This window comes from Chrysochloris asiatica, unplaced genomic scaffold (genome assembly GCF_000296735.1).
Source record: "Chrysochloris asiatica unplaced genomic scaffold, ChrAsi1.0 scaffold00168, whole genome shotgun sequence".
Classification (NCBI taxonomy): domain Eukaryota; kingdom Metazoa; phylum Chordata; class Mammalia; order Afrosoricida; family Chrysochloridae; genus Chrysochloris; species Chrysochloris asiatica.
Window position 1 is genome coordinate 428,271 of NW_006408686.1, and position 25,454 is coordinate 453,724.

Here is a 25,454-nt window from a genome sequence, read left to right on the forward strand (position 1 = left end):
TCAAACTGACATTTTTGCTCTTGAACACTTTAAAGAGGTCTTGTGCAGTACAGAGATTATGATCTCCATTTTACAGATGACAAAACTGAGGTTTCAGTAACTTGCTCATCAGTGGTGGGACATACTATGTCCAACTTTAAATCGCCATTTGCAGACAGAGACATCGAGAGAGAAAGAGACAAAAGCAGCCTGAAGAAGGAAATGTGGAGGGAGGAGGGGAAGAGAACAGAGAAAAAAGACAAAGAGAGACTGTGATCTCTAGCCCTCCCCCTCTCCCCTCTTCTGCCTCCATTCCCTGGCAGAACAGCCCCTACCCCATTCCCCATCCTGTCCTTCAGACCCTTGACATCTCTCTTTGAGAGCGCTTGTCATAAAACCAACTCCATTAACTGTACTCAAAACCGGCTGTGCAGGGCACTTTACAAGCATAATTTCACAGAACCTGCTCTTCTCCCTTAGGAGAGGGATGCTGAGATGACCGTGCTTTTCAGAGGAAAAGCCAGGCCATTGGGCTAGGGTCACTCAGATCACATGTGACTGGTCCCTGTCCCTAGGCTAGGGGTCCATGAATAGCAGCCTCTGAGTTGAATTTATCTTTGTATGTTCTCCTCCCTCCTCCAAGCCACTAGCTCCTCTGCCTTTTGTTCCTCATCTGAATCCTGGCTCCACCCTCCTCTTCCTGGTTCTATGGAGCCCCCAGGCTCTGAGTTCCCTGGGTTCCCACAATCCTCTGGGAGCACTCTTGTGGCAGCCCTGAGAACATTGCAGTCCACTTCACAGTTAAAGGACTAAGAGTCTGGCTTCCCCTACCCTACTAGAATCTAAGCTCATAGGGTGGGGAGAAGGAAGAGGGGGATTCATTTGGAAGGCTGGAAAACTGGATTCCTGCTTTGTTTCTATCAATAATACAATCAGCGGTGATTCTTGAATAATAATGGCTCATGTCTATTTGGGTCACCACTTTACACTTGTCATAGGTTTGGGTGCCCGGCACATAGTAGGGTGTTCACTTGGAAGTGAACAGGATTGACTTTCATTTGTGATGCAGTGGGTTAAAGTGTTGAGCTGCTAATTGAAATTTTGCAGTTCAAGGCCCTCTTCTGTTCTGTGGGAGAAAGAGGAAGCAGTCTTACTTCTGTAAAGTTGTATGGCATAAACATCAAAAAACAGAGGGAGCAGAAGCAAATACTGTTGAATGGTGATGCATGGAGGGGATTGTAACCATTGCAATGAAACAAAATATGATAGGATGAGTGTAAAACTGATGTTCTCCCATGTAAACTAATACTCAATTCACAATAAAAGCTTAAAAAAAAAAAACCCAACCCAAACTACACTGAAATGGTTAAAGTTCCAGGACAAACTAAATGTTGGTATCATCACTTACCAAAGTGTCTTGACCTTGAAGGAGCTTATGTTGAAAAATAAAGCTTATATATATTTTTTCCCATGGGGGGAAAAAAAGATGTATGGCTCAGAAATCCTGCGGAGCAGTTCTGCTCTGGCCTGGAGGGTTTCCCAGCTGCTTTGTTCTTCCATTCCCCTCTCCCTACTTGTATATTGCCCCCTCCCTAGCACCCAAACTATCCTGTGTCTAATCCCTGCCATGTGGCCTGTAGGGTTTCTATGCATTGAAATCAACTTGATGACATTGAGTTTTGCCTTAAAAAAAAAAAAAAAAAATGTGTACCTGATGTGGCATTTAACAACAATGGACCAGAAATGGCCCTAGGTGGCATACATGGCGTGCATTTTACCATTAACCTAAAAGTTGGTGTTTCCAACCCACCGGTGGCACTGCAGAAGAAAGGCCTGGTAATTTGCTTCTGTAAAAAGATTACATACAGTCAAAAAAACTCAAGGCAGCAGTTTTACTCTGTAACACATGGGGTTATCATGAGTTGGGTTGACTTGATAGCAACGGACTATATGTCAGGAACTGGACTACTGTGTAATTTACACATGTGGCCTCATTGCATTCCATGGGGGATTCAATGACACATTGAAATTATTTTCCCCAGCTTACACGATCTGTCCAGCCCATCACCTTTCTGAATTCATCTTCTCCTACTCTCTCTTACTTTCTGGTACATCCTCAATAGTCCTCTTGTTGCTCCAGGGATATTTCAAACTCCTATCTATCACAGGGCCTTTGCACTCACTGTTTTCCCCCATCTCCAGCCATGATTGTTTCCATCTTGTCATTTACATCTCAGATCAAATGTCACTTCCTCAATGAGATCTTTCCTGACTCTGCCCTCTCTTAAGGAGCCTCACCCTTCCATGCTTCTTTATCATCACACCTTGTGTTACCTTCCTTGTACTTCTTGGGATCAGAAATTATGTTTCTTCATCTGTAAAATGGTGGCTGAAATAGGACATGCAGTGAGGATTAGTACAGTAAACGCTCAGTAACTATTATCTGTTACTATTCATTTATTTTGACCGTGCTGACTTTTCTGTTCCATTAAACTGCAGGACTTTGAAATCCTGGTATACCGCTGTAGGAGAAGTACTGGACCTCAAGGTCAGTTTGAACCACAAGGTCAGCAGTTCAAACTCACCAGGTGCTCCTCTGAAACCCTACATAGGGTCACTATGAGTCAGAACCAACTCAATGGCACTTCACAACAACAACCTGAAAAAAACCCAACAACTTACTGTCTTAAAGTTCATTTTGACTCAGTATCCTATAGGACAGAGAGGAACTGATTCATAGGGTTTCCAAAGATGTAATCAATGGCTCAAAAGTAACAACAATTGTGAGGATGGCATAGGATTGGGCAGTGTTTCATTTTAGTGTGCATAAGGTCTCTGTGAGTCAAAACCGACTGGACAGCACCTAATAACAACAACAGAATTTACAAAAGCACACGGAGCAGCTGGTGGGTTGGAGCACTTGGACTATTTACATCACCACACTCTAAACTCTAAGACTAGGGAGAGCAAACTCTGGGATGACTTGGTCATTACTGTAACTTCAGCACCTAGAACAGAGCTTGGCATACCATAAACCAAATAAATCCTTTGCTGACTCATAGAGAACCTATAGGACTGGGTTCATAACTGAGCACTTAACCACTTTACCACGAGGACTCCTTTGGCATAAAGTTGTTAAATGCAGTTGAGTCGGTTCCAACTCTTAGCAATCCTGTATAGGGTTTCGGAGGAGTGGCTGATGAGTTTGAACTGCCTACCTTGTGGTTCAAGCCAACCTTGAGGTCTAGTGCTTATCCTAGGCCCCCCACCAGGACTGCAGTAAAAAAGATAGCAATGATTACTGCATTATCTCCCCCACGCGTTTAAAAGGCTCAGGATGATGTAGCCATAAAGAGGTAGCATCAAGATTCCACCTAGGTTAGTAAAGTTTCAGAGCCCTTAGTTTTTACCATTTGCCTGTGTGTCCAGAGGCAAATCTCTTTCTGCTCTTGGGTGGCTTCCCCGAGTATAAATCATGATTGTAAGTGCCAGGGAATAGGTTCTGACTCACAGTGATCCTGTATAGGGTTTCCAAGGAGTGGCTGTTGGGTTTGAATCACCAACCTTACATTTAGCAGTCCTACACACTGCACTATTGTTGCTGTTAATGCATCAAGTGAATTCTGACTCATAGTGAGCCTGTCCTGGTGTGGCGCTGTGGGTTAATGTGCCAAATTGCAAAGCAGTTTGAACTGTAAGGTTGGAGGTTCAAGCTTACAAGTTACTCCTTGGAAACCCTATGCAGGGTCGCTGTGGGTTGGAATCAACTTGATGGCACTTAACAACAACAACAACAAATCTTTGAGGGAGCAGAGTACCTCATCTTTCTTTCATTGTGTGGCCTGGTGTGGCGCTGTAGGATAAGCCCTAGACTGCTAACTGCAAGGTTGGAGGTTCAAATCCACCATCTGTTTCTGGAAACCCTCTACAACGTCGCTATGACTCAGAACCAATTCGACGGCACGGCACTTAACAACAAGACTTATTTCTAGTTGCTGACCCTCAGTGGCGAGTTGGGGAAGGCGAGCCAGTGTTCTTTAAATCCATCATCAGGTTTTCTACCCTCCCTTCTTCCTCCCCCATCCCCACCCGCTTCACTTTGGAACCAGCTCCGACCGACACCATCAGCCGCTGCCTGCTTCGCAGATAGGCCTTTGCCAAAATCCGGACTGGATAATATGGTTATGGACGACGAGGGCTCTCTAAGGGCCCAGCGAGGAATGTGGAAGGAAAGGTTAGGGCGAGTGGCAACAGCATTGAGTTCAATCGTATCTATTGTGAGGATGGCACAGAATGGAGTAGTGTTTCATTCTGTTGTGCATAGGATAGTTAAGAGTCGGAACAGACTCGATGGTACCTAACAATAACAACAGACCTGATCGAAGGGGGGCGAAACTCCGGAGACGGAGCTAAACATCTAAGAAGGTCGGGTCGAGGGCTCTGGGAGCAAAGCAAGGCACTAGAATCTTATTATGTTAAGGGAGATGAGCTAAGGGCTCTGGGGGCGGGAACAGAATGATCCTTTCCTCAGGATTTTGGGGCGGAGCTAAGAGCGCTGGGGGCGGGTCTAGTTCTAATAAACAAGGCTTCTTGGACTGGTCTAGAATAAGAATTCACAGGCGGTTCTAGTGGGTATCTGTGTGTGTTCTAGGTTCTAGGGCGAGTTCTAGGCTCTGGTCTTACAAGGGTTTGCTTTTTAAAAAATACAATAAATGATTAGCGAAGAGGTTTAGGGAGTATGGACTGTCGTCTTCCACCCCATCCTCTTCACAGTGCTGGGGGCTATGTATGCTTCAGGCTGAAAAGCAGAGAAAGCCTTACCCCTTCCAAGTCTTCTGAAACTCCATTGGCGGAGAGGCCTGCGCGACAGGCTCTCATTGGTTCGAGACATGCGAGCTGGGGGTCCAGAGGGAGAGAGAGAAAGAGCGACTGAGAGACACAGACGCGCCGCATGTGGGCGGGGCCAGATCGTACCGAGGGGCATCTGGGCACAGCCAATCCCTATCCGAGGATTGTGTTGGGGGGCCTGGCCTGGGGTGTCCCGAGCTCCTTTTCTGGGCATCCTGAGGGATGACTCGGGTGCCAGGTCCGGCTCCCGCCGCCTGATGCTTGGAAAGCCGAGCTGGGGATGCTGGAACGGAGGGCGTTACTATGGCAACGGGAGGCAGGGCCTGGGGGGGGGACCGGGCCCGGGCTGGGGCCGGGGGGGCCGGCGGTGGCTGTGGCGGGGCGATGGCGGAGCACGGTCCGGCCTTCTGCGGCCTCTACGACACGTCCTCGCTGCTGCAATACTGCAACGGTGAGAACCCCCTCCTCAACTCCGTTTCTGGCCCCGCCCAGGGCGGATTCATCCCTCCGGCCCCAGGCTCCTGCTTCCAAGTCCTCATCCCCATCCTTTGACTAAGATTCCCTTCCTTCCTTAGCCGACCCTGACCCCAGAGCAAGGCCTCCGATCCCCAAAGCCCAGATCCCAGCTTCCCAACCACTTGGACCTTCCCCTGCTCCGAGGTGGCTACAGCGAGAAGGAACAAAGTCCACAGGAGTGTGGGGCTGGAAGAGGGAGACTAGGGGTCAATCGGGCCTGGAACTTTGTCCTTCCAAGCCTCTTTCAAACCTCAGGAGCCTTCATCCCCCTCTCTGGCAGAAGGACAAATAGATAAGAGGCAGGTGGGTTGGGGTTGGGGGTATTGGGCTGTGGACAGGGTGTGGGACTAGGTAGGACAGCCAGAGGACTTTGCCTCCACTACTCCCCAATTCTCCAGGCCCCGCCCCTCCTTCCCATTGGGACCCACCCCTTCACCCTAGACAAATGGATCTGATACCAGAGGGGCTATTGTAGGTGTCAGGCTTCAGATGAGGAGTGCTGAGGGTAGAGGAGGGAAGGAGAAGTGGGAGGTGGGGGGTAGAATCAGAGCAAAAGGTACTGAGGAAGGGCTAGGGGTCAGGAGGGAGCTGAGGGTTTGGATCATCTAGGATCAGGGGGTGTCGAGAGAGCAAGATACCAGAATGCAGCTAATCTCTGTGGGATGGAGGCTGAAGGTTCACATGAGAACCCCTCCATTTCATTCAGGAGGTACTGAGAAGGGACAGCTAGCTTGGAGGCTCATTTCCCTGAGCAGAGAACCTAGAATGTGCATTTCATCCTCTCCCCTATGAAAAACAGATGACAAGGTACTGGAGACAGCTTGTAGGCCAGCTCTGGTTCTTCCAGTAGAATGACTGTGTGTCCTTGCAGAAGTAATTTTACCTTTTTGGACCTCAGTTTCCTTCCTGGTCCACCCCACCCCTATGATAATATATACTAGAGTTGCAGGAAAGGAGCTCTGGTGAAACACTGGTTAATCACTCTGCTGCTAACCAAAAGATTGGTGGTTCGAATCCCCCCAAAGGGCTCCTCTGTTTTTCTAAAGATCAAAAACAAAATCATTGCCCCCAGATAATTCCGAATCATAGTGACCTTACAGCCTAGAAAACCCTATGGGGCAGTTTTATTTTGTCACGTGGGTTGCTATGAATTGAAATCTATACTTGACACTTCAAGAGTTGCAGAGAGCCTTAAAACAAAAAATAAAGAACTTAGACACATTGCCGTCAAGTTCAACTCATGGCGAGCCCCTGTGTTAAAGAACTGTCCCATAGGGGTTATTTTCCCCTTATAAATCTTTATAGAAGCAGTTTTCCAGGCTTTTCTTCCGTGACACCACTGGGTGGGTTCAAACCACCAACCTTTCATTTAGCAGCCCAAAACAAACCATTTATGTCACCCAGAGACCCCAGGGAGCATGAGGTGCAAGAATTACAGTTGATTATGATCTGTAATCATGGAGCCCATTGAGCACGCTAAGTGTTTTGCTTCCAATGTCAGATCTCATTGGGTGGGTATGATTATTAATGATAGATAATGGGGGCTGCTCTTCATTGGCTGTGTGATATTGGGTGTGTCTGTGCACACTCACTCCAAATTCTTAGTTTTCTCCTCTGCAAACCGTGATGCCCACAGGACACTGAGCAGCTCTCTCCCTTTGACTTCTGGAGACTCCCCACCTTCCAATGCAGGTCCAGGCTCTGGACCTGGGAGGCGCCGGTGGGGGCAGGGCGGGCGAGGCCTGGCAGGCGATTGGGCCACTGGGGAGCGTGGGAGGGGATGGCAGCAGCACTGCGGACCGCTACAGGCGGTCCCGGTGGCTCTACAGACGTGGGATGGCAGGTGCGACCTCCACGCTCCGTCCCTGCGTATGACACCTCATATACTTCCTCCGGACTGGGAGTCAGGGCCCTTCTGGGCAGAATCAGAACCAGCCATGAGTCTGGGTATGAGTGTTCTGGGAGCTAGGAGGGGTACTTCTGTCCTCTGCCCCTCCCACTCCAGGAAAATGCTGGAGGGGTGGAGGAAAGTGCAGTGTCATTTTGACTGCTTCCATGGTGTGGAGAAGAGGGAGAAAGCCGTATCTGAATTGTGGGATACAGAAGCGAAATAGAGAGAAGAACAGGGGGCAAACACCGGCTCGGGAAGGAAGTTTGGGTATCAGACCCGGGTCCGCATTTCCTTTCCTTGGGTCTTCTGGGTCTGAGATGCGCGTTGCCTGCATCCCCCACGTTTGCCACAAGGGGTCGCAGAAGTTCTGTCCTTGCGGTTGTCTTTGGGGTGGAACCCCCGGATGAGAAGAGGAGAGGATGGGGGAAAACCTTTATTGTTGTTGTTAAGTGCCATCGAGTCGATTCCGACCCATAGCGACCCTGTACAGGGTTTCCGAAACTGTAAATTTTTATGGGAGCAGAAAGCATCTTTCTTCCGCGAAACAGCTGGTAGTTTCGAACTGCTGACCTTAAGGTTCGCAATCCAATTAGTAACCGATTCTGGTAGCATAGTGGTTACGAATCGGGCTGTGAACCTCAAAGTCAGCAGTTCGAAACTACCAGCTGTTCCGCGGGAGAAAGAGGAGGCTTTCTGCTCCCGTAAAGATTTACAGCCTCGGAAACCCTGTACAGGGTCGCTGTGGGTCGAAACCAACTCCACGGCACTTAACAACTCTACCAGAGCTCCTTGGGGGAAAACCTTACAGCTTGAAAAATCTTAGAAACAGTCATAGAATATCGATATTTGTCAGAGAACTTTGGGGATTAATTTTAGTACGTCGGTGTTACTCGGAGTGGGTTGGTGTTTAGGCCTCTGCTCTTGATATCACTCATACATATTTAACATCTTAGTCATCGAATCTTAAAACCAGGGTCCAGGTATCTTCGACCGGCTCCTGGAATCGTTGAATCATAGAAGCAAGGGACTTCCCCAAGGTCACACGGCTAGGGTGCTGCGACTGAGAGAGTAGTGTGGGGCAAGGACTGGAAAGCATTGGGCACTTCCTCCCCCTTCGGAGCCCTCTTTCTTGGTTGATTTCCAAGTGTGCCAGCTCTGGGTTGCGGGAGAGGGAGGGGGGGTTATGGCTGCGCCCCGCAAGGACTTGCGGAGGTGAGAGGAACGCCTCTGGCGTCTATGCTCCCTCACGGGTGCTCACTGAAGCCAACGCTTGCTTCCCCGACTTCCAGATGACAATTTGTCGGGGACGAGTGGCATGGAGGTGGACGACCGCGTGTCGGCGCTTGAGCAGCGATTACAGCTACAGGAAGACGAGCTGGCGGTCCTAAAGGCGGCGCTGGCGGATGCCCTACGTCGCCTGCGGGCTTGCGAAGAACAGGGGGCAACACTGCGCGCTCGTGGTACCCCCAAGGGTCGGGCACCCCCGCGGCTAGGCACCACCGCCTCAGGTATATTCACTAGACTAGAGAGGGGAAGGGGTCAAGTGCGGGACCTCACACTTACCCTGCTCTGCCCTCTAACCCCACCCGTTCAGTGTGTCAGCTTTTAAAAGGCCTTCCCACCAGGACGCCCCTCAATGGCTCCGGACCCCCGCGGCGTATGGGCGGCTATGCCACATCTCCTTCCTCTCCCAAGAAGGAGGCGACCTCTGGGCGCAGGTAAGGCACAGAAACTTGGGATCCCCAGCTTTCTCCAAGACCTTGTAGGCGATCGAGGCTGTTTCAATGGAGAAGGAGGGATTCCTGTGTTCCGAGCTTGCCGGCAGGTCCTCGCCCGCCCGCGGCGCTCCCCAGCCGGCCTCGCTGGCTCCTCTGCAACTGTGTGTTCTCTCTTGGCAGTGGTCGTCGCTATCTGTCACCAGAGCGCCTGGCCTCTGTACGCCGCGAGGACCCCCGCAGCCGCACCACTTCCTCCAGCAGCAATTGTAGCGGCAAAAAAGAAGGGTAAGCCTTAGGGGGCGGAGCCACGTCACGGAACATTGAGTTGGGTCAGATGAGTTCTGAATGTGGAGATAGTGCTGGGGGGTGGGAGGTGGAGGCTGAAGAGACCTATTTCGAGGTGGCAGGGTCAAAGTAGGGATGAAAACTAATACACAGAAGACAAGATCAGGGTCAATAGGACTAGCCTGTACGGAAGTTAGAGCGGGGTCAGGTTTGTGGGCGTGACTATTATGGTCAAGAAAACTGATCGTAGTGTACGGTGGGTGGAGCCAAGCAGAAATTTTAGTGGATTTTCTGCAGGGCAGTGGGGAATCAGAACTAGGGGTGTGACTGGATTTGAGGGTGTGACCAGGGTGTTAGTGTGGATTAAATCAGAACCTGGGGTGGTTCTGAGACCAAGATGGGGGCATATCAAGTTGTGGGGAGCACTGCCAAACGGTAGCAGACCTGTTTGAATGTTGGGCGGAGCCCTTAGTGGGCGTGGTCCACGTTCAGAAGGCGGAGTCTGGAGACCTGCTAAGACTCAGCTAGGGACTGGGCCACGTGAAACTGGATGTGGTCCCAGTGCCAAGTGGAGCCAGAGCAGGGGTGGTGTAGGGGCTGGAGGGGGCGTGCTCAATTATGGAGAGAAACTCAACCCAGGGTCAGGGTCAGAAGGAGTTGGAGTTGGGTATGATCAAAATGTTGGGCGTGGTCAACTCCCAGGAGGCGGGCCATGGTGAAGGTATGGGGCCAACACCTGAGGGTGAGGTCGTGGTGCATCGGACAGAGCCAGGGTCTGAAGACCACTCGTTGCAACCCCTTTAACATAAACATGTATATAGTGCTATGTGTCAGAGACTTTATTTGGAATGACCAATTTAATCCTCACAACAGACTACCTATACTCTTACCCCTATTTTAGAGCGAGGAAACTAAAGCAGGTTGAGGGTAGATAACTTGTCATACAGCTAGGAAGCGGCCGAACTGGGGTTGGAACTGAGGCAAGTGAGCTCCTATGAACATGCTTTCAACCACCACACTCCCTCAAGAGAGCCTAGTATCAGAACTCCACAGTAAGGGATATGGACTAGGTGTGACCCGCGGGCTCCTTTGTTCGGCTTGGGAGATCGGGTTTGGGTGGGGCGGGCGTCGCGCCTCCTAGGGCCGGAAGCGGCGGAGCCGATCCCGGCTCCACCCCCGTCCCAGAAGCTCCGCCAGCCGCCGCCATGAGTAGCTTTGGAATTGGGTGAGACCCTCTCGCCGACCCCCTTTCCTCCCAACACCTGGGGCCTGCACCCCAGGTTTCCCCGTCCCTAGAGACCCAAGCCAGTGAGCGTTTACCCTTTCCTGTGGCAGCGGGAAAGTAGAGACACACCCCTTCCCTTAAACCTTCACCCTGTCCTTGGCTGCTTGAAGTTTGGAACTCTGGAGGATTGGGGGGTGGTGAGTTTTTTTGGGGGGAGTAGCGTGTCATGATTAGGAGGGAGGGGTTCCTGGTGACTCTCCTTTTGCAGGATCGTGTTCCTGCCACTTCGTGCTGTGTGATCTTGGGCGATCACTGCCTCTCTGGGCCTGTGTCTTAGGCTCTGCACGTTCAACCGAGCAAAGCACACGGCCTGCAGAGAGCCAGCGCTCCGCTCCTTCCGCGGCCCCAAGATTCATCGGCGACCTCTGGGAACTGTTGGCTGCGGGTGGAGGGATTTCTCCCTTTTTCAGGCCTGTGCTCTAAGGCAATTCTTTTTCTCTTCCTTCTTTGGCCTTTTCCTGGCAGCAAAACCAAAGAAGTTATCTTCAGCGTGGGTGAGTGGGGAGAGGGGGAGGGGCTCTGTTGGGAGGCCTGCTGAAGGTTGAGAGACCTGGTTACTGGGTCTTGGCCTCTCTGGCCTCAGTTTCCCCATTTGTTAAGGAGGGGGAAAATGCAGTTTGAAAGGGAGAGAGGTGGGTACTGTTGTCTGCGCCTGAATTCTGGGGCGTCCCGGCAGAGGAGGGCTTCGTGAAAATGTTCCTGAGGGGCCGCCCTGTGCCCATGCTGATTCCTGACGAGCTGGCGCCCACCTACAGCCTGGACACGCGCTCGGAGCTTCCTGCCTGCCGGCTCAAACTGGATTGGGTGTATCCTTTTATTTTGTTGTTGTGAAGTGCAGTGGAGTCCTTTCTGACTCATAGTGACCCTATATAGGGTTTAAAGCAGTGACTGGTGAGTTTGAACTGCCGACCTTGTTGTTCAAAAAGACCTTTTGGTCCAGGGCTTATCCTACAGTGCCACACCAGGACTCCTTTTGTTTTAAACCTCTTTATCCTCCAAGTAAGGTACCCTTGTGGCACAAAAATTAAGTGCTTAACTGTTAACCCAAAAGGTTACTCTGTGAAACATCTGAAAGTTTGCTTCCCATAAAGATTACAGCCTTGGAACCCTACAGGGAAGTTCTACTCTCCTTACAGAGTGTCTACGAGTCACTGGAGTCCTAGCTGGGGCGCTGTAGGATCAACACTGGACTGCTAGCCATAAGGTTGGTAGTTCAAACCCACCAGCCACTCCTTGGAAACTGTATTACAACAGGGGTGGAGGAACCTTTTTTCTGCCAAAATGTATGACATTATTCACATGTCATACAAAATGATCAACTTAAAAATTGGCCTGCTGTTTGCTCAAACACTTAATTGTTAAGTGCCATGGAGTTGGTTCTGAGCTACTCTGTATAGGGTTTCCTAGAAGCAGCTGGTGAGTTTGAACTGCAGTTCAACTTTGCGGTCCAGTGCATTACCCTGCAGCGCCACCCCTAATGGCATGGCTGGAACTGTTATTGCCTTGGCAGAGCCAGATCACATGATTTCTTGGTCCTTACATGGCCTGTGGCCCGTGGCCCGTGGGCCAGATGTTCCCCACCATGCTATACAGGGTCACTATGAGTCAGAACTGATTCAACAATTTTTAACATGAGTCACTGGTGTGGCACTGGATAAGCGCTGGACTGCAAGGTCAATTTAAACCGCAAGGTGGCAGTTCAAACCCACCAGCTGCTCCTCAGCCTATGCAGGGTCACTATAAGTGGGAACCTACTCAAAGGCACTTAAAAATAATAAAACGAGTCAGAAAGGAACATTGATGGCCTGTGGGCTAAGCATTGTGCTGCTAACCAAAAGGAAGGTCAGTGGTTCCACCCAGACATCTGTTCCACAAGAAAAAGTTGAGGCTGTTTGTTTCCGTAAAGGAGCACTTCTCCTCTGTCCTGTGTGGTGGTGGTGGTGGTGGTGTGCCGTGGAGTTGGTTCCAACTCACAGTGACCCTGTATGGGGTTTCCAAGGCTATAAATCTTTACAGGAGCAGAAAGCATCTGTCTCCCGCAGAGCGGCTGGTAGTTTTGAACTGCTGACCTTGAGGTTAGCAGCCTGACTCATAACCACTACGCTACCAGAGCTCCTTCTGTCTGTATAGTGTTGCTGGTAATCAGAATCGACTCAGTAACTTTTTTGTGTTTTGTTTTTATGATTCCGAATCTACTTGTTGGCACCCCAACACCAATGCCCCAAGTCTGGAGAAAACATAAGAGCATCAGCATAGGGCTGCAGGAGGGAGGGACTCTGACTGAGGGTCCAGGGGAAGAAAGACTCCTAACCTGAAGAGAGCAGAGTGTCAGAAATGAACTTTTATGGTTTATGAATGGCAGATGCTGCACATGTTTACCAACCGTCTTCCATATGTCAGATCCTCTTCTCTGTGTGCAAACTCTGTTCTTCATGGGGCTTGCCTTTGTGGGTGGTGAGTCAGGCAGCAACACAGAATCCAGTGATTAAATCAACAAGATATAATTTCAGTTACTGATAAATGCTGGGAGGACAGGAACTTAAAGTCATAAGAGGGGAGGAGCCTGGTTTCTCTGAGGGAGGGCCTGTGAGCTGAGAATTGAACAGTTAGGAATAGCATGGGATGAACTGGAAGGAACATGTTCCAAGCAGAACACACATCGGATGCCAGGACCCAGTGACTGCAATGAGCTTAGTGCATTTGAGAAACAGAAGAGGTTAGTAATGACCAATAGCGCTGGCTTTAGAGGCTGACAAGAGTGACTTCCAGCCTCAGCCCAACTGCTGACTGGTTGTGTGACCTTGGACAAGTCACTTTGCCTCTCTGAACCTCAATTCCCTCCTCTGAAAAATGGGGTTTTAGGATCTCAGATTCAGGGTTGTGCAGTTATATGTGAAGTACTGAGCTCATAATGTTGTTGTTAAGTGCCTTTGAGTTGGTTCAGGCTCATAGCGACCCTGTATAGCATTTCTGAGGAGTGGCTGATAAGTTTGAGCCAGTGTCCTCGTAGTTCAAACCAGCCTTTTGCTTATCCTACAGCGCCACACCGGTACTCCATATGTGCCCATAAATGTGGTTGTTAAAGTGTCTTATTGGACTCCGACCCATAACGACACTATATAGGGTTTCCAAGGAGTGGCTGGTGGACTTGAACCACCAATCCATGGTTAGCAGTCCAGTGCTTATCCCATAATGCTATGCTAGGACTCTGTAAAGATGATAGCTAAGAAAACCTCAGAGAGCAGTTCTGTTCTATAACACATGGTATTATGAGTGTGAGGTGACTTGGGAGCTCTGGTAGCGTTGTGGTTACGAATTGGGCTGTGAACCCCCAAGGTCAGCAGTTCGAAACTGCCTGCTGTTTTGCAGGAGAAAGATGAGGTTTTCTGCTCCCGTAAAGACTTACAGCCTTGGAAACCCTGTACAGGGTCGCTATGAGTCGGAACCGACATCACATCACAACAACAACAACAACCCACAACAACAGATGTCTTTTGTTCCGCACTGACTCTGAGCTAGGCACTGTTTTGAGCTCTTTTATGTGTGAATAACTTGAATAATATAACCCTTCGCTTGTGTGAAATTATGTATGCATTTTCACAGTCAGCATTTCTAAGGACAGCAGGTTGGTAATAATGCCCACTTTCCACATGAGGAAACTGAGGCTTAGAGAAGAGACTGGGCCCTGGTCTGGGGAATCACTAGATCTGAGGAAAGACTCTCTAGCTCTGGTCATAGACTTTTTCTCAAGAGCCCAGTTGAATTGGAGTCGCCTCCCCAGTGCCCCAATCCCTGATCGCCCTTTTCTGGGACTTAGTGTCCACTCTAGAGGCAGTGAGGTTGGTGAGATGGCTTGGTCTTCTGAGAACCAAGGGGAGGCCTGGTGGCACAGTGGTTTGAGTGTTGGGCTGTTAACCAAAAGATTGGCAGTTTGAAATACCGCTCTGTGGGAGAAAGATGAGGCTGGCTGTTCCTGTCAAGATTTTAGTGTCAGAAGCCCTATGGAAGCGTCTTGGTGTGGTGCTGTGGGTTAATGTGCGGACTGTGAGGTCGTTTGAACTGCAACATCGGAGGTTCAAACTCACCAGGGAAACCCTATACAGGGTCATTATGGGTCAAAATTGACTCTACAGCACTTAACAACAACAATAGGGTTGCAGTTTGTTCTGAGGACCCAGAGCCTTCTCAAGGCAGCTAGAAAGATTCACGGGAGACAGGCTAAACTCTTGTGTCAGGCTAGGCTTGATGAACACCAGATCAGAGGCAGCTGAGACACCAAAAATCAGTGTGTACCTCGATTCCCCTGTCTCTAAAATGACTGCAGGATGGAGTCCTTTCTGTGAGATTGGGATCTGAACATGCACACTGAATTCTTACTGAACATCTACTGGGGCTAAGGACTGGGGTCACAGGAAAGCCAAGCTAACCTGACCCTGCCCTCATGGGCTTCATAGTCTAGTAGGAACACCTGTCCCCAGAGTATGACAAAGGGTGGGCAGCTCTGAAGATGGTGGATCCCAGACACTGGGGAAGTGCTGAGGGGTCAGCTGACCTAGCCAGGGTATCTAGGAGAGCTTCCTGGAAGAGGGGATACAAAAAGAACAAACAGCCCAGCCTTAGCCATCATGAACCTCACAGCCTAATTGTGAAATATGAACAGTTCTGAGTGGGAGTGGAGGGAGGTGAGTCTCAGAGCAGCTCTTAGGAGGTGACAGATGAGGTTGGGGGGTGGAGTATATTAGGCAAAGAGCAAGGTTTGCGCCAAAGCCTTTGTTTTTTGTTGTTAAATGCCATCTGTTGCGACTCATAGCCACCTTGCATAGCATTTCCAAGGAGCAGCTGTTGAGTTTGAACCACCAACCTTTAGGTTCAAACCAACTTGCAATCCAGTGCATTATCCAGCAGTACTATACCAGGATTCTTGGGGAATCAGTAATGATCTTGACATTTTGAGGAACTATGAGATCAGGAGTCTGGCTGAAGCTAGAAAGGGCAGGGTCCATTAGGCCAGTAGGAGGAACCTGGACTATCTCCTAGGAGCACTGGGAAGCCCTAGAAAGTTCTGAGCAGAGGAGGGACAGGCCGTCCTTCAATAGGTATTACACTCAGTATCTGTACCAGACAGGTATTAATTAACCCACAGCGCCACACCAAGACTCTCCCATAGGGTTCAGTATACCAGACCCTGAACAAAATCAGCAAAGATCCCTACTCGCCTGAAGTGGGCACGCTAATGAGGGTGTCTAATAATAACCAAGATTAATTATTGTTATTGTTAAGTGCCGTCGAATTGGTTCCAACCCATGGCAACCCTGTATAGGGTTTCTAAGGAGTAGCTGGTGAGTTTGAACCACCGACCTTGCATTTTAAACTGACCTTGTGGTCTAGTGTCTACCACACCAGGACCTAAATCCCGAGATAAGTGAGGAAGTCAATAGCAGATTGGCTGATGTTAAGAGCATTATTGTTATTGTGTGCTGTGGAGTCGGTTCCAACTCACAGCAACCTTGTATAGGGTTTCTGAGGCTGTAAATCTCTATTAGGAGCAGAAAGCCTCATCTTTTTTCTCCCACTGAACGGCTGATGGATTTGAACCACTGACCCTACGGTTGACAGCGTAACTCATAACCCACTATGCCCCGCAAGGCTCTGCTAATCATTGGAGGCGTATAAAGCAGAAATGGTGAGGGCAGTGGGAGAGGACGGGTTTGTCGTTGCAAACAGCATGCTTAGGGAAGGCTTCTTTGAGGAAAGGATAATTGAAATAGAGACCTGAAGAAGGTGAGGGAGCCCTGTGGCATTATGGGAAGAACCGCGGCATTACTAGGGTTGGCGTCACCAGTGCTGTAACTCATGATGTCACACCCCTTCCTCCCATGGCCTCCCTCCTGTACCAGACCAGATGGAATCCTTAATAATGTTAATTATCCATTTTAATCATAGAAGATTATGTACTAAGCATAGCTGTAAATTGCTTAAATGTGATAGTTCTTAGATTGTGTGGATCCTAACAACAAAATTGTTTGCTGAGATCATTCTACATTGAATTCTAACATTAGTTACATTATTAGTAACTGACTGGAAGCCTTATTTGATATTTTTCTTTTAACTATTGTTTTCTTCTCAAAAAAAGTTATCGGTAGGCTCACAAATACTGATTACCACAATATTATAGCTAAGACACCAGAAAATTTGACAAAATCAGCCACTAGAGAAACACTTGTTAAGTGCCGTGGAGTTGGCTCCGACTCATAGCATCCTTGTATAGGGTTTTCAAGGAGCGAATGGTGAGTTTGAACCACCAACCTTATGGTTCAAACAACCTTGAGGTCCAGTGCTTTATTCCATATCGCCACACTAAAAACAACATAAACAGTGCCTGTTTACTGCACATGTGGACAAAACTACATGATTGTCAGCGGCGTTATAATTGGGTGATAATGACCAGAGCACATTAGAACTTCCAAAAAGTAAATGAGCAGAGTGTTGCCTTGAAGGTATATTAATGCGTGTTAGCTGGGTTTACATTGTTAGAGCTAACTACAGGGACATTTGTATTTAAAAAAAAAAAAAAAAATCCCTGCTGAAAATTAGCACAAAAATTTTATAGACAGTCATTTTGGGGTCACCTCTTATGTGTTACCCGATGCTTTCTGCCCCTGCCACGCCATCTAGTGGGATGAGCATTCAGGTGGAGGGAAGAGCAAGTGCAAAGGCCCTGAGTTGAGAATGTGCTGGATCATGGAGGAGGCTAGTGTGGCAGAAGCAGGTGTAAGTGGGTAGAGAAGTCAGAGTCAGAGGGGGCTGGGTCTTGTGGGGTTTTGTAAGGTTGTTGGCTTTTGCTCTGAAACAGGAGTCATAGGAGAGGATTCAAAGGAGACTAGATGTGAGCTTAGATGGTAACAGGTTTTAATGGAGTCCCTCTGGCTGTTCTAAGAAAAATAGAAAGTATTTGTTTCTTGTGGCTGCTGTAACAATGACTATAAACTGGGTGGCTGAAACAAAATCCATTCACAGTTCTGAAGGTCAGAAGTCTGAAATCAAGGAGTTGATTGGCAGGCCTATTACTCCCTCTGGAGTCCTGGTGTTGGCGCTGTAGGATAAGCACTTGATTGCAGTGTACTATGAGGTAGAAGCAGGAACTAAAATCAAGTGTTAGACAGTTGAGTAGGTAACAAACAATGATGATGTCAACCATCCCTCACCACTGCATACTTTACTCAGCTGTGTTCATTGCAATAGCTACACATAACTCAAATGACATACAGTTTATTAGAGAAGTTAACAGGTAACAATTTGGGGTCAGAAATGTTCAGGGCCCAGTTGTTCAAGTCCGGACAGCCTTTCCTCAGCCATGCTCACAGGTAGACTTCGCTCTGCTTAGTCAATGTTACAAAGCTCTTTTAGGGCTGCTAATAAATGCTCGGAAGGAGCTCTGGTAGCGTAGTGGTTATGAATCGGGCTGCGAACCGCAAGGTCAGCAGTTCAAAATTACCAGCTGTTCCGTGGGAGAAAGATGAGGCTTTCTGCTCCCATAAAGATTTACAGCTTTGGAAAGCCTATACAGGATCTCCATGAGTCGGAACCGACTCCACGACACATAACCACCACTACCACCAATACAGTCCTGGTGTGGCGCTGTGGGTTAATGCGTCAGACTGCAAAGCCATTTGGCAGTTCAAGCTCACCAGCTGCTCCTCGGAAATCCTATGCAGGGTCGCTATGGGTCGGAACCAGTTCGATGGCAATTAACACCACCACCACCACCACCAATAAATGCTCGGCGTCATGGTGTGGCGCTGTGAGTTAATGTGCCAGACTGCAAAGTCGTTTGAATTACAAGGTCGGCAGTTCAAGCTCACCAGCTGCTCCTCAGAAACCCTACACAGGGTTGCAATGAGTCGGAACCCACTTGACAGCACTTAACAACAATAGATTCTCACTGGGCACAACACTCTTATCATAAGCCTTAGCCTGAAGACAAACCTAGCCCTACCCCCCAAATTAAGTGCCTGTGGGCATCCCACTCTGCCAGCAACTTACCTGCCCAAAGTTATTCAGCTTTACTTGCTCCATGGGCTGGGATCCCACTCTTCTGTCTTGTGATTCTTGATTCTGCCACTTGGGTATCATAGCTTTCTGTCCCTGGGTCAAGGAGGCTCCATATGCAGGAATCATGTATTCCAAAGGATATGTTCTACTGATGATAGCAAGATCCCTCCTTACAGTTAGCAGCCCAAGTTGAAAACCCACTACCCAGGACTCTTTGAGGATGGGAGCTGGGAAACCTAATTCCAGTGACCATCGATGAGTCAGATAGCCAGCTAGACCGGAAGTCCCCAAGCAGTACCAAACAGGTTCCTTAACCAGCCCCTGGGCGACTCCAGCTATGGGTACCGCGGCCGTGACTGCCGGACCAACCTTTACCTGCTGCCTACGGGGGAGATCGTGTACTTTGTGGCCTCGGTGGCTGTGCTCTACAGCGTGGAGGAGCAGAGGCAGCGGCACTACCTGGGCCACAATGATGACATCAAATGGTGAGGCCTAACACAGCCCTGCCAACCAGGGACCCTCACCCCAGAGAAGGGAGCCTGAATGGAAGGGTGGGGTCAGACCTCGATTTCATTGTAGAAGATACCAGCTGCCCACAGGCTGAACTCGGAAAAAAGTACATATATTGTCAGTATTTCCAATGTTGGTGGGTTAACTCAACTGTCTGAATGTTTTGCTTTTGAAAACTCCAAGCAGGCACTCTGGACAGTGGGTTGGAGCGGTGGTGGTGGTGAAGTGCAGTGAGTTGGGTCTGACTCTTAGCAACCCTGAATAGGGTTTCCCAAGACTGGCTGGTGAGTTTGAACCAAAGACCTTGCAGTTCTCACGATCTTGCCATCCAGGGCTTGTCCTACGGCGCCACACCAGGAGTGGGAATCGTTGTTAATTGCCTTCAAGTCATTTCCTACTCATAGTGACACTGTATAGGATTTCCAAGGAGCAGCTGGTGGGTTTGAGCTGCCAACCTTGTGGTTCACAGTCCAGTGCTGTTCCTACAGCGCCACACCAAGAGCCCAGGAGCGGGTATAGCAGCCCCTTTATTTTAATAATAATAAAAAAATTCTTACTTTAAAAAATCTGGTAGTAGCCCACTGAAATGGCCTAGTGTGCCTGACCTGGCCCTGCAAATTGTTGGATTAGCACCCCGATCGGAGTCTGGGCTCTGAGCTGCGTACCCGGAGGATGAGAGGTTTCCCTAAGGTTTGGCAGGTAGGGCGCATGCCTTGTGCATCACCGAAGCTTTCTAGTTACCATGGCAGTTTCCATCAACAACCGTGAGATATCAGTCAGCAAGTTAAAACTAATACTTTGTATTTGAGAACCTTCATGGTGAAGGCAGGCTGGATCATCTTTTCCTTGCTCTGCGTATTTATCTGCACGCATCCTGGTTTCTAATTACCTGGCAGTGAAGGGGCAGAGCTGAGGGAAAGAGGTGCTTACTTCGTGCTCTGTTGGGACCTAGAGTCCTTGTGTGGAGCTGTAGGTTAAACACTACACTCCTAACCACAAGGTCAGTGGTTCAAACCCATCAGCCACTCCTTTGAAACCTATACAGGGTCACTACACGTCAGAACCGACTCAATGGCACTTACCAACAACACAGCTTGGGTCTGTGTGTGGTCATTGATTTGAGCGGGTATTTCCAATGAGATGAATGGGAGAGATTTGGGAAAGCAGCCTTGCCCCAAGGAGGCTCCCCTAATTGCATTGCATTCTACTTCCCACACCCTTAGAGATGCCCGTCATTCTTCCTGCGTTCCCTTTTTTTGGGGGGGCATCTCACAGCCCACCTGCCCAATCTTACTCCTCCTTGTTCCCCCTTCACCTGGATAAGTCTGACCAAAACATTCTGCTCTTTCAGTAAAGCAATTTGAGTCCTGAATAACCAGGCAGTATGAATGCCACCTGCTGAGGGAGGAGTCCAGGGTGTCCCCTTCCTCTTGCTGAGCTCTCTCCATCTGCCCCCTCTCCCTCCAGCCTGGCTGTCCATCCGGATATGGTCACTATCGCCACTGGACAGGTGGCGGGCACCACTAAAGAGGGAAAGGTAATGGAGTAAAAAAAACAGGGGGCAGGACCTGGAGACTTGAGGGGGGTCAGGGATGAGGGCAGTGGAAACAATGGACTCTCTTCCCTCACCCCTTCAGATAACACACCTCTCTCTTTTCCTGCAGCCACTACCGCCCCACGTACGCGTCTGGGACTCAGTTTCCCTTTCCACCTTACACGTCCTGGGTCTGGGGGTATTCGACAGAGCTGTGTGCTGTGTGGGCTTCTCCAAGTCTGTAAGTCCTATGCCTACCTGCTGGGACCCAGCAACAGCAGTGACAAGAGCTTACATGTACCCACCCACCCATTTGGTTACGAGGCCCCGCCTCGTGTTTTCTCAGACACAGGCCACGTTCATTGGTGGAATTCTAGGCTCTCATTTTTGTGACCTCACAGGCCTGCCTTGTTCACCATAGGAGAGGGGCTAATCGTCCCCTCTGTGCCTACAACTTAGTGTTTGCTTGTGGAGATCTGTATAGACAATGATGACTAAGTCTTTAGGAATTTGTAGGGCAATTTGGCATTGCTCCAATGTCTAGTGTGAGACTTGGTGGAATTGTAATACTTTATGCCTTTTTTTAAATGCTGTGTTTTCATTTTTGTCTTACTGTGTTTTATAAATGTTTGGATCTGTGTTTGATTGGTGTTTTCTCACAGTGGAAGAAGCCCTGGGGGGGATAAAACCCTGTGAAATTAAAATTAATCAAAATTTGATTATGTTGTTGTTGTTGTTAGGTGCCATCGAGTCGGTACCAACTCATAGCGACCTTACGCACAACTGAATGAAACACTGCCCGATCCTGGACCAACCTCACTACTGTTGCCACGCTTGAGTCCATCGATGCTACCAGTTGGCCAATCCATCTTGTTGGGGGTCTTCCTCTTTTTCTCTGACCCTCCACCTTACCAAACATGATATCCTTCTCCAGCAATGGACTCAAACACAGCAATTGTAAGGCTGGTGCAGGACCGGACAGTGTTTTAATTCTGTTTGGTATAGGGTCACTGTGAGTCAGAACAGGCTCGACAGTACCTAGGAAATAACAACATAAAAAAAATATATACCCAGGAGCCCTGGTGATGTAACAGTTAAGAACTCGACTGCCGGCTGAAAGGTTGGCAGTTCAAACCCAACCAGTGGCTTTGAAGGAGCAAGCCCTGGCAGTCTACTTCCATAAAGATTGTTAAGTAGTGTGGAGTCGGCTCCGACCCATAGTGACCCTGCACAAGGTTACCAAGGCTGTAAATCTTTACGGGAGCAGAAAGCTTTATCTTTCTCCTGCAGAGTGGCTGGTAGTTTCAAACTACTGACCTTGAGATTAGCAGCCTGATTTGTAACCCTACGCTACCAGAGCTCCTTTCCATAAAGATTGTTGTTGTTGTTGTTAAGTGCCATCGAGTCGGGTCCGACCCATAGCGACCCTGTACAGGGTTTCCGAGGGTGTAAATCTTTACGGGAGTAGAAAGCCTCATCTTTCTCCCACGGAGCGGCTGGTAGTTTCGAACCGCTGACCTTAAGGTTCGCAGCCCGATTCGTAACCACTACGCTACCAGAGCTCCTTTCCATAAAGAAATTCTAAGAGGTCGCTATGAGTCTGAATAGACTTGATAGCAGCTAGCAACACTATATATATATAAAAAAAACATTATACCAACTGTATTATTTGCATATTCATAAAATCTTCATTTCATTTGACCATGGAGGTCAGATGGTTAGACTCAATTAGAATTCCCAACAATGTGATGGCAGAGTGTAGATTAGATGAGATTCTGTGGAAGAGTCATTTCAGAACAAAAATTAGTAAGATCTTCTCAAATGGTTTAACAGCCCCAGAATGGGAGTGTATTTGGACATCTTTCAGGGTCTTTGATGGTCTCAAAACAGGGATGGGGGTTGTGAATGTCCTTTTGGGTGTGACCAATCCTGACTCTTCTGCCCCTCCTCTTCTCTTCTGTAGAATGGGGGCAACCTGCTCTGTGCAGTGGACGACTCCAATGACCACGTGCTCTCTGTGTGGGACTGGGCTAAGGAGACCAAGGTGGTTGATATCAAGGTAGGGCGTCTGTTCTCCTTCCATCTTCCTGGGGTGTCCCTGTGGGATTGGTCTGATCTCAGTGGTTGTTGTTGTTGTTGTTATGTGCCGTGGAGTCGGTTCTGACTCATAGTGACCCTGCACAGGGTTTCCAAGGCTGTAAATCTTTACGGGAGCAGAAAGCCTCATCTTTCTCCCATGGAACAGCTGGTAGTTTTGAACTGCTGACGTTAAGGTTCACAGCCCGATTCGTAATCACTACGCTACCAGAGCTCCTTGATCTCAGTGGTTAGGAAGTCTATATCAGACAGATCTGGGTTCAAATTTTGGCCTTGCCATTTGCTGACTATAAAGCTGTTTAGAAATAATATTTTATTGTATTTTTGTTGAAGGTTTACATAGCAGTTGAGGTTCCCATTCAACAATTTCTTGTTTATTCGTTTTTGAGTGTTTTATTGTTTTTTTTGAATGAAAGATTACAGAGCAAATGTTTTTCCCATTGAACAATTCATAACATTTTGGTCATAGGGTTTTCAGTAGCTGATTTTTTCTCAGGATTTTCTTATTAAATACTTTTAGGTAGGCTTTCGGTTAACAGCAAAAGACCACCAAAGAAAGCTAAAGAAAAAAAAGGAAAATCTTTAAAAAAAAAAAAAAAAGCTTTACTAAATCTATTAACTTCCCAGGCTTGGGAATACATGGGAGAGCTTCACTAAGCTCCTGGAAGAATTCCATTATTGTTGAATTCCATTTTTCCATGAACGTTTTGAAGCCCCTTCATATGTTAATGAAGATTTTCACTAAGTAGTTCTAAGTCGTTTATTAGAGGGGAGAAGTTGAGGTGTGTCATGCTAGACTGGACGAGTTATTACTGGCTGTGTTTAATGAAAACTTGTCCTTTGACAGTGTATAGAGACCAAAGTTTATTACTAGTTACCTTGAGTGAGGAGCTGTGGTGATGCAGTGGTTAAAGCACTTACCTGCACACTAAAAGGCCAACAATTCAAATGTACCAGTCGTTCCATGGAAGAAAGATGTGACTGTCTACTTGCATACAGACCACAGCCTTGGAAACCCTGTGGGGCAGCTCTACTTTGTCGTACTGTCATTAAGTGCCATCTAGTTGGTTCTGATTCAGTGCGATCCTTTATAGGGTTTCCAAGGAGTGGCTGCTGGATTTGAACCACCAACCTTGTGGTTAGAAGTCCAGTGTTTGTTCTACAGTGCTACCAGGAGTCCTGTCCTATTGGGTTACTATTCCCATTCAAGAATTTCTTCACAAGTTGTACAAGTGACATTGCTTACATTCTTCAACATGTGTCAACATTCTTATGATATGCACTCTTGTTCCATTTCCATTCATCTAGTTTCCCTACCCCCTTAAATTCTCATCTTTGTTTAAAAGTAATAGTTGACCATTTCATCTCAAATCTCATATGTTGTTGTTATTAAATGCCAGCAAGTTGGTTCTTACTTATAGTGATCCTGTATAGGGTTTCCAAGGCTGGATATCTTTGCAGAAGTAGAAAGTCCCATCTCATATGGGTGATTTATATATATGGATATATATATATATATGGGACTCCTGGTGTGGCGCTGTGGGTTGATGCACTTGATTGCAAAGTCGGTTTGAACTGCAAAGTCAGTGGTTCAAATTCACCACCTGCTCCTCAGAAACTCTCTATACAGGGTCACTGTGGGTCACAACCAACTTGATGGCACTTAATAGCAACAACAACATATGATTTTTGTTTAGAAGAGCATGAAATTTATCAGTGATATTCACTATTTTGGGGATCAATTTCTTATTTAGTATAAAGTGACATTGGAGGTTAATTTCAGTTCAAGGTTTAGAGAATATCTCAGGGAGTCCTGTAATCTGAACCAGATGTAGTTATTTTGTTTCTTTTTAAAGGAACTTGAGATTCTGTTCTAAATTTTTATTCCATTCTATCAGGATCCATCGATTGTAGCCTTAATTAGAACGTTCAATAGTGGTAGCTGGGCACCATCTAGCTCTGGTTTCATGCCAGATGAGACTGTGGTTTGTGTAAACTATTTGTCCTATAGACAAGTTTCTTCTTCTTTTTAATCTATAAAAATGATAACATTTACTGAGCTATATGGGTCAGGTACAATACATGCATTCACTTATTTAGTAAGTCAATAATAAGGAGCTCTGGTAGCGTAGTGGTTACGAATCGGGCTGCGAACCTTAAGGTCAGCGGTTCGAAACTACCAGCTACTCCGCAGGAGAAAGATGAGGCTTTCTACTCCCGTAAAGATTTACACCCTCGGAAACCCTGTACAGGGTCGCTATGGGTCGGAACCGACTCGATGGCACTTAACAACTTAACAACTTAACAACAACAATAAGATTTCTTAGGTTCACTTTATTCTTGAGGAAAGTAAGGCACAAAGAGGTCAGGTGACTTCCTCAAATGCTAATTTCTCTCAGAAACACAGGAGATCTGGAAAATTCTAGCTCACAGGCTAAGAACTGTCTGCTGGAGCTGAGGAATGGTACCTCTTGTAGATGTACAATAAACATAACCCACTCATTCATCCTAATACCCTAACTCAAAAACATCAGTTCTACGGTCTTCCTTATTCCTTGTCCAAATGTCACATGCAGATGAGGCTATTGAAAATACCATGGCTCGGGGCCAGTGCACCTTCGTCCTCAAACTGACGTCTTTGCTTCTTGCCTGGGGATCAAGACTACTTTCGTCTTTGAGTCTTAGATTTCCCTTTGCTCTGTACAACTTGTTATTGTTGTTGTTAAGTGCCGTCAAGTC

General features: G+C 47.9%; 2 protein-coding genes across 2 annotated transcripts in view; one reads left to right on the plus strand and one right to left on the minus strand.

Moving 5' to 3' along the window:
• Positions 1 to 5,041, minus strand: part of GIPR (gastric inhibitory polypeptide receptor) — a 30,329-nt gene extending 25,288 nt beyond the window's left edge. The window contains exons 1-2 of the mRNA XM_006871471.1: positions 4,954 to 5,041; positions 4,801 to 4,875 (exon numbers count right to left, since the gene is read on the minus strand). Of these exons, the coding sequence (XP_006871533.1) occupies positions 4,801 to 4,875; positions 4,954 to 5,041 (163 nt within the window). The remainder of the gene's footprint in view (positions 1 to 4,800; positions 4,876 to 4,953) is intronic.
• A 66-nt stretch (positions 5,042 to 5,107) lies between these two features.
• The window catches only part of EML2 (echinoderm microtubule associated protein like 2), a 42,610-nt gene continuing 22,263 nt past the window's right edge, over positions 5,108 to 25,454 (plus strand). Inside the window, 11 exon segments of the mRNA XM_006871330.1 lie at positions 5,108 to 5,153; positions 5,156 to 5,278; positions 8,524 to 8,742; positions 8,829 to 8,952; positions 9,133 to 9,237; positions 10,988 to 11,016; positions 11,199 to 11,328; positions 18,910 to 19,059; positions 20,552 to 20,621; positions 20,749 to 20,859; positions 22,582 to 22,677. Coding sequence (XP_006871392.1) covers positions 5,108 to 5,153; positions 5,156 to 5,278; positions 8,524 to 8,742; positions 8,829 to 8,952; positions 9,133 to 9,237; positions 10,988 to 11,016; positions 11,199 to 11,328; positions 18,910 to 19,059; positions 20,552 to 20,621; positions 20,749 to 20,859; positions 22,582 to 22,677 — 1,203 coding nt within the window.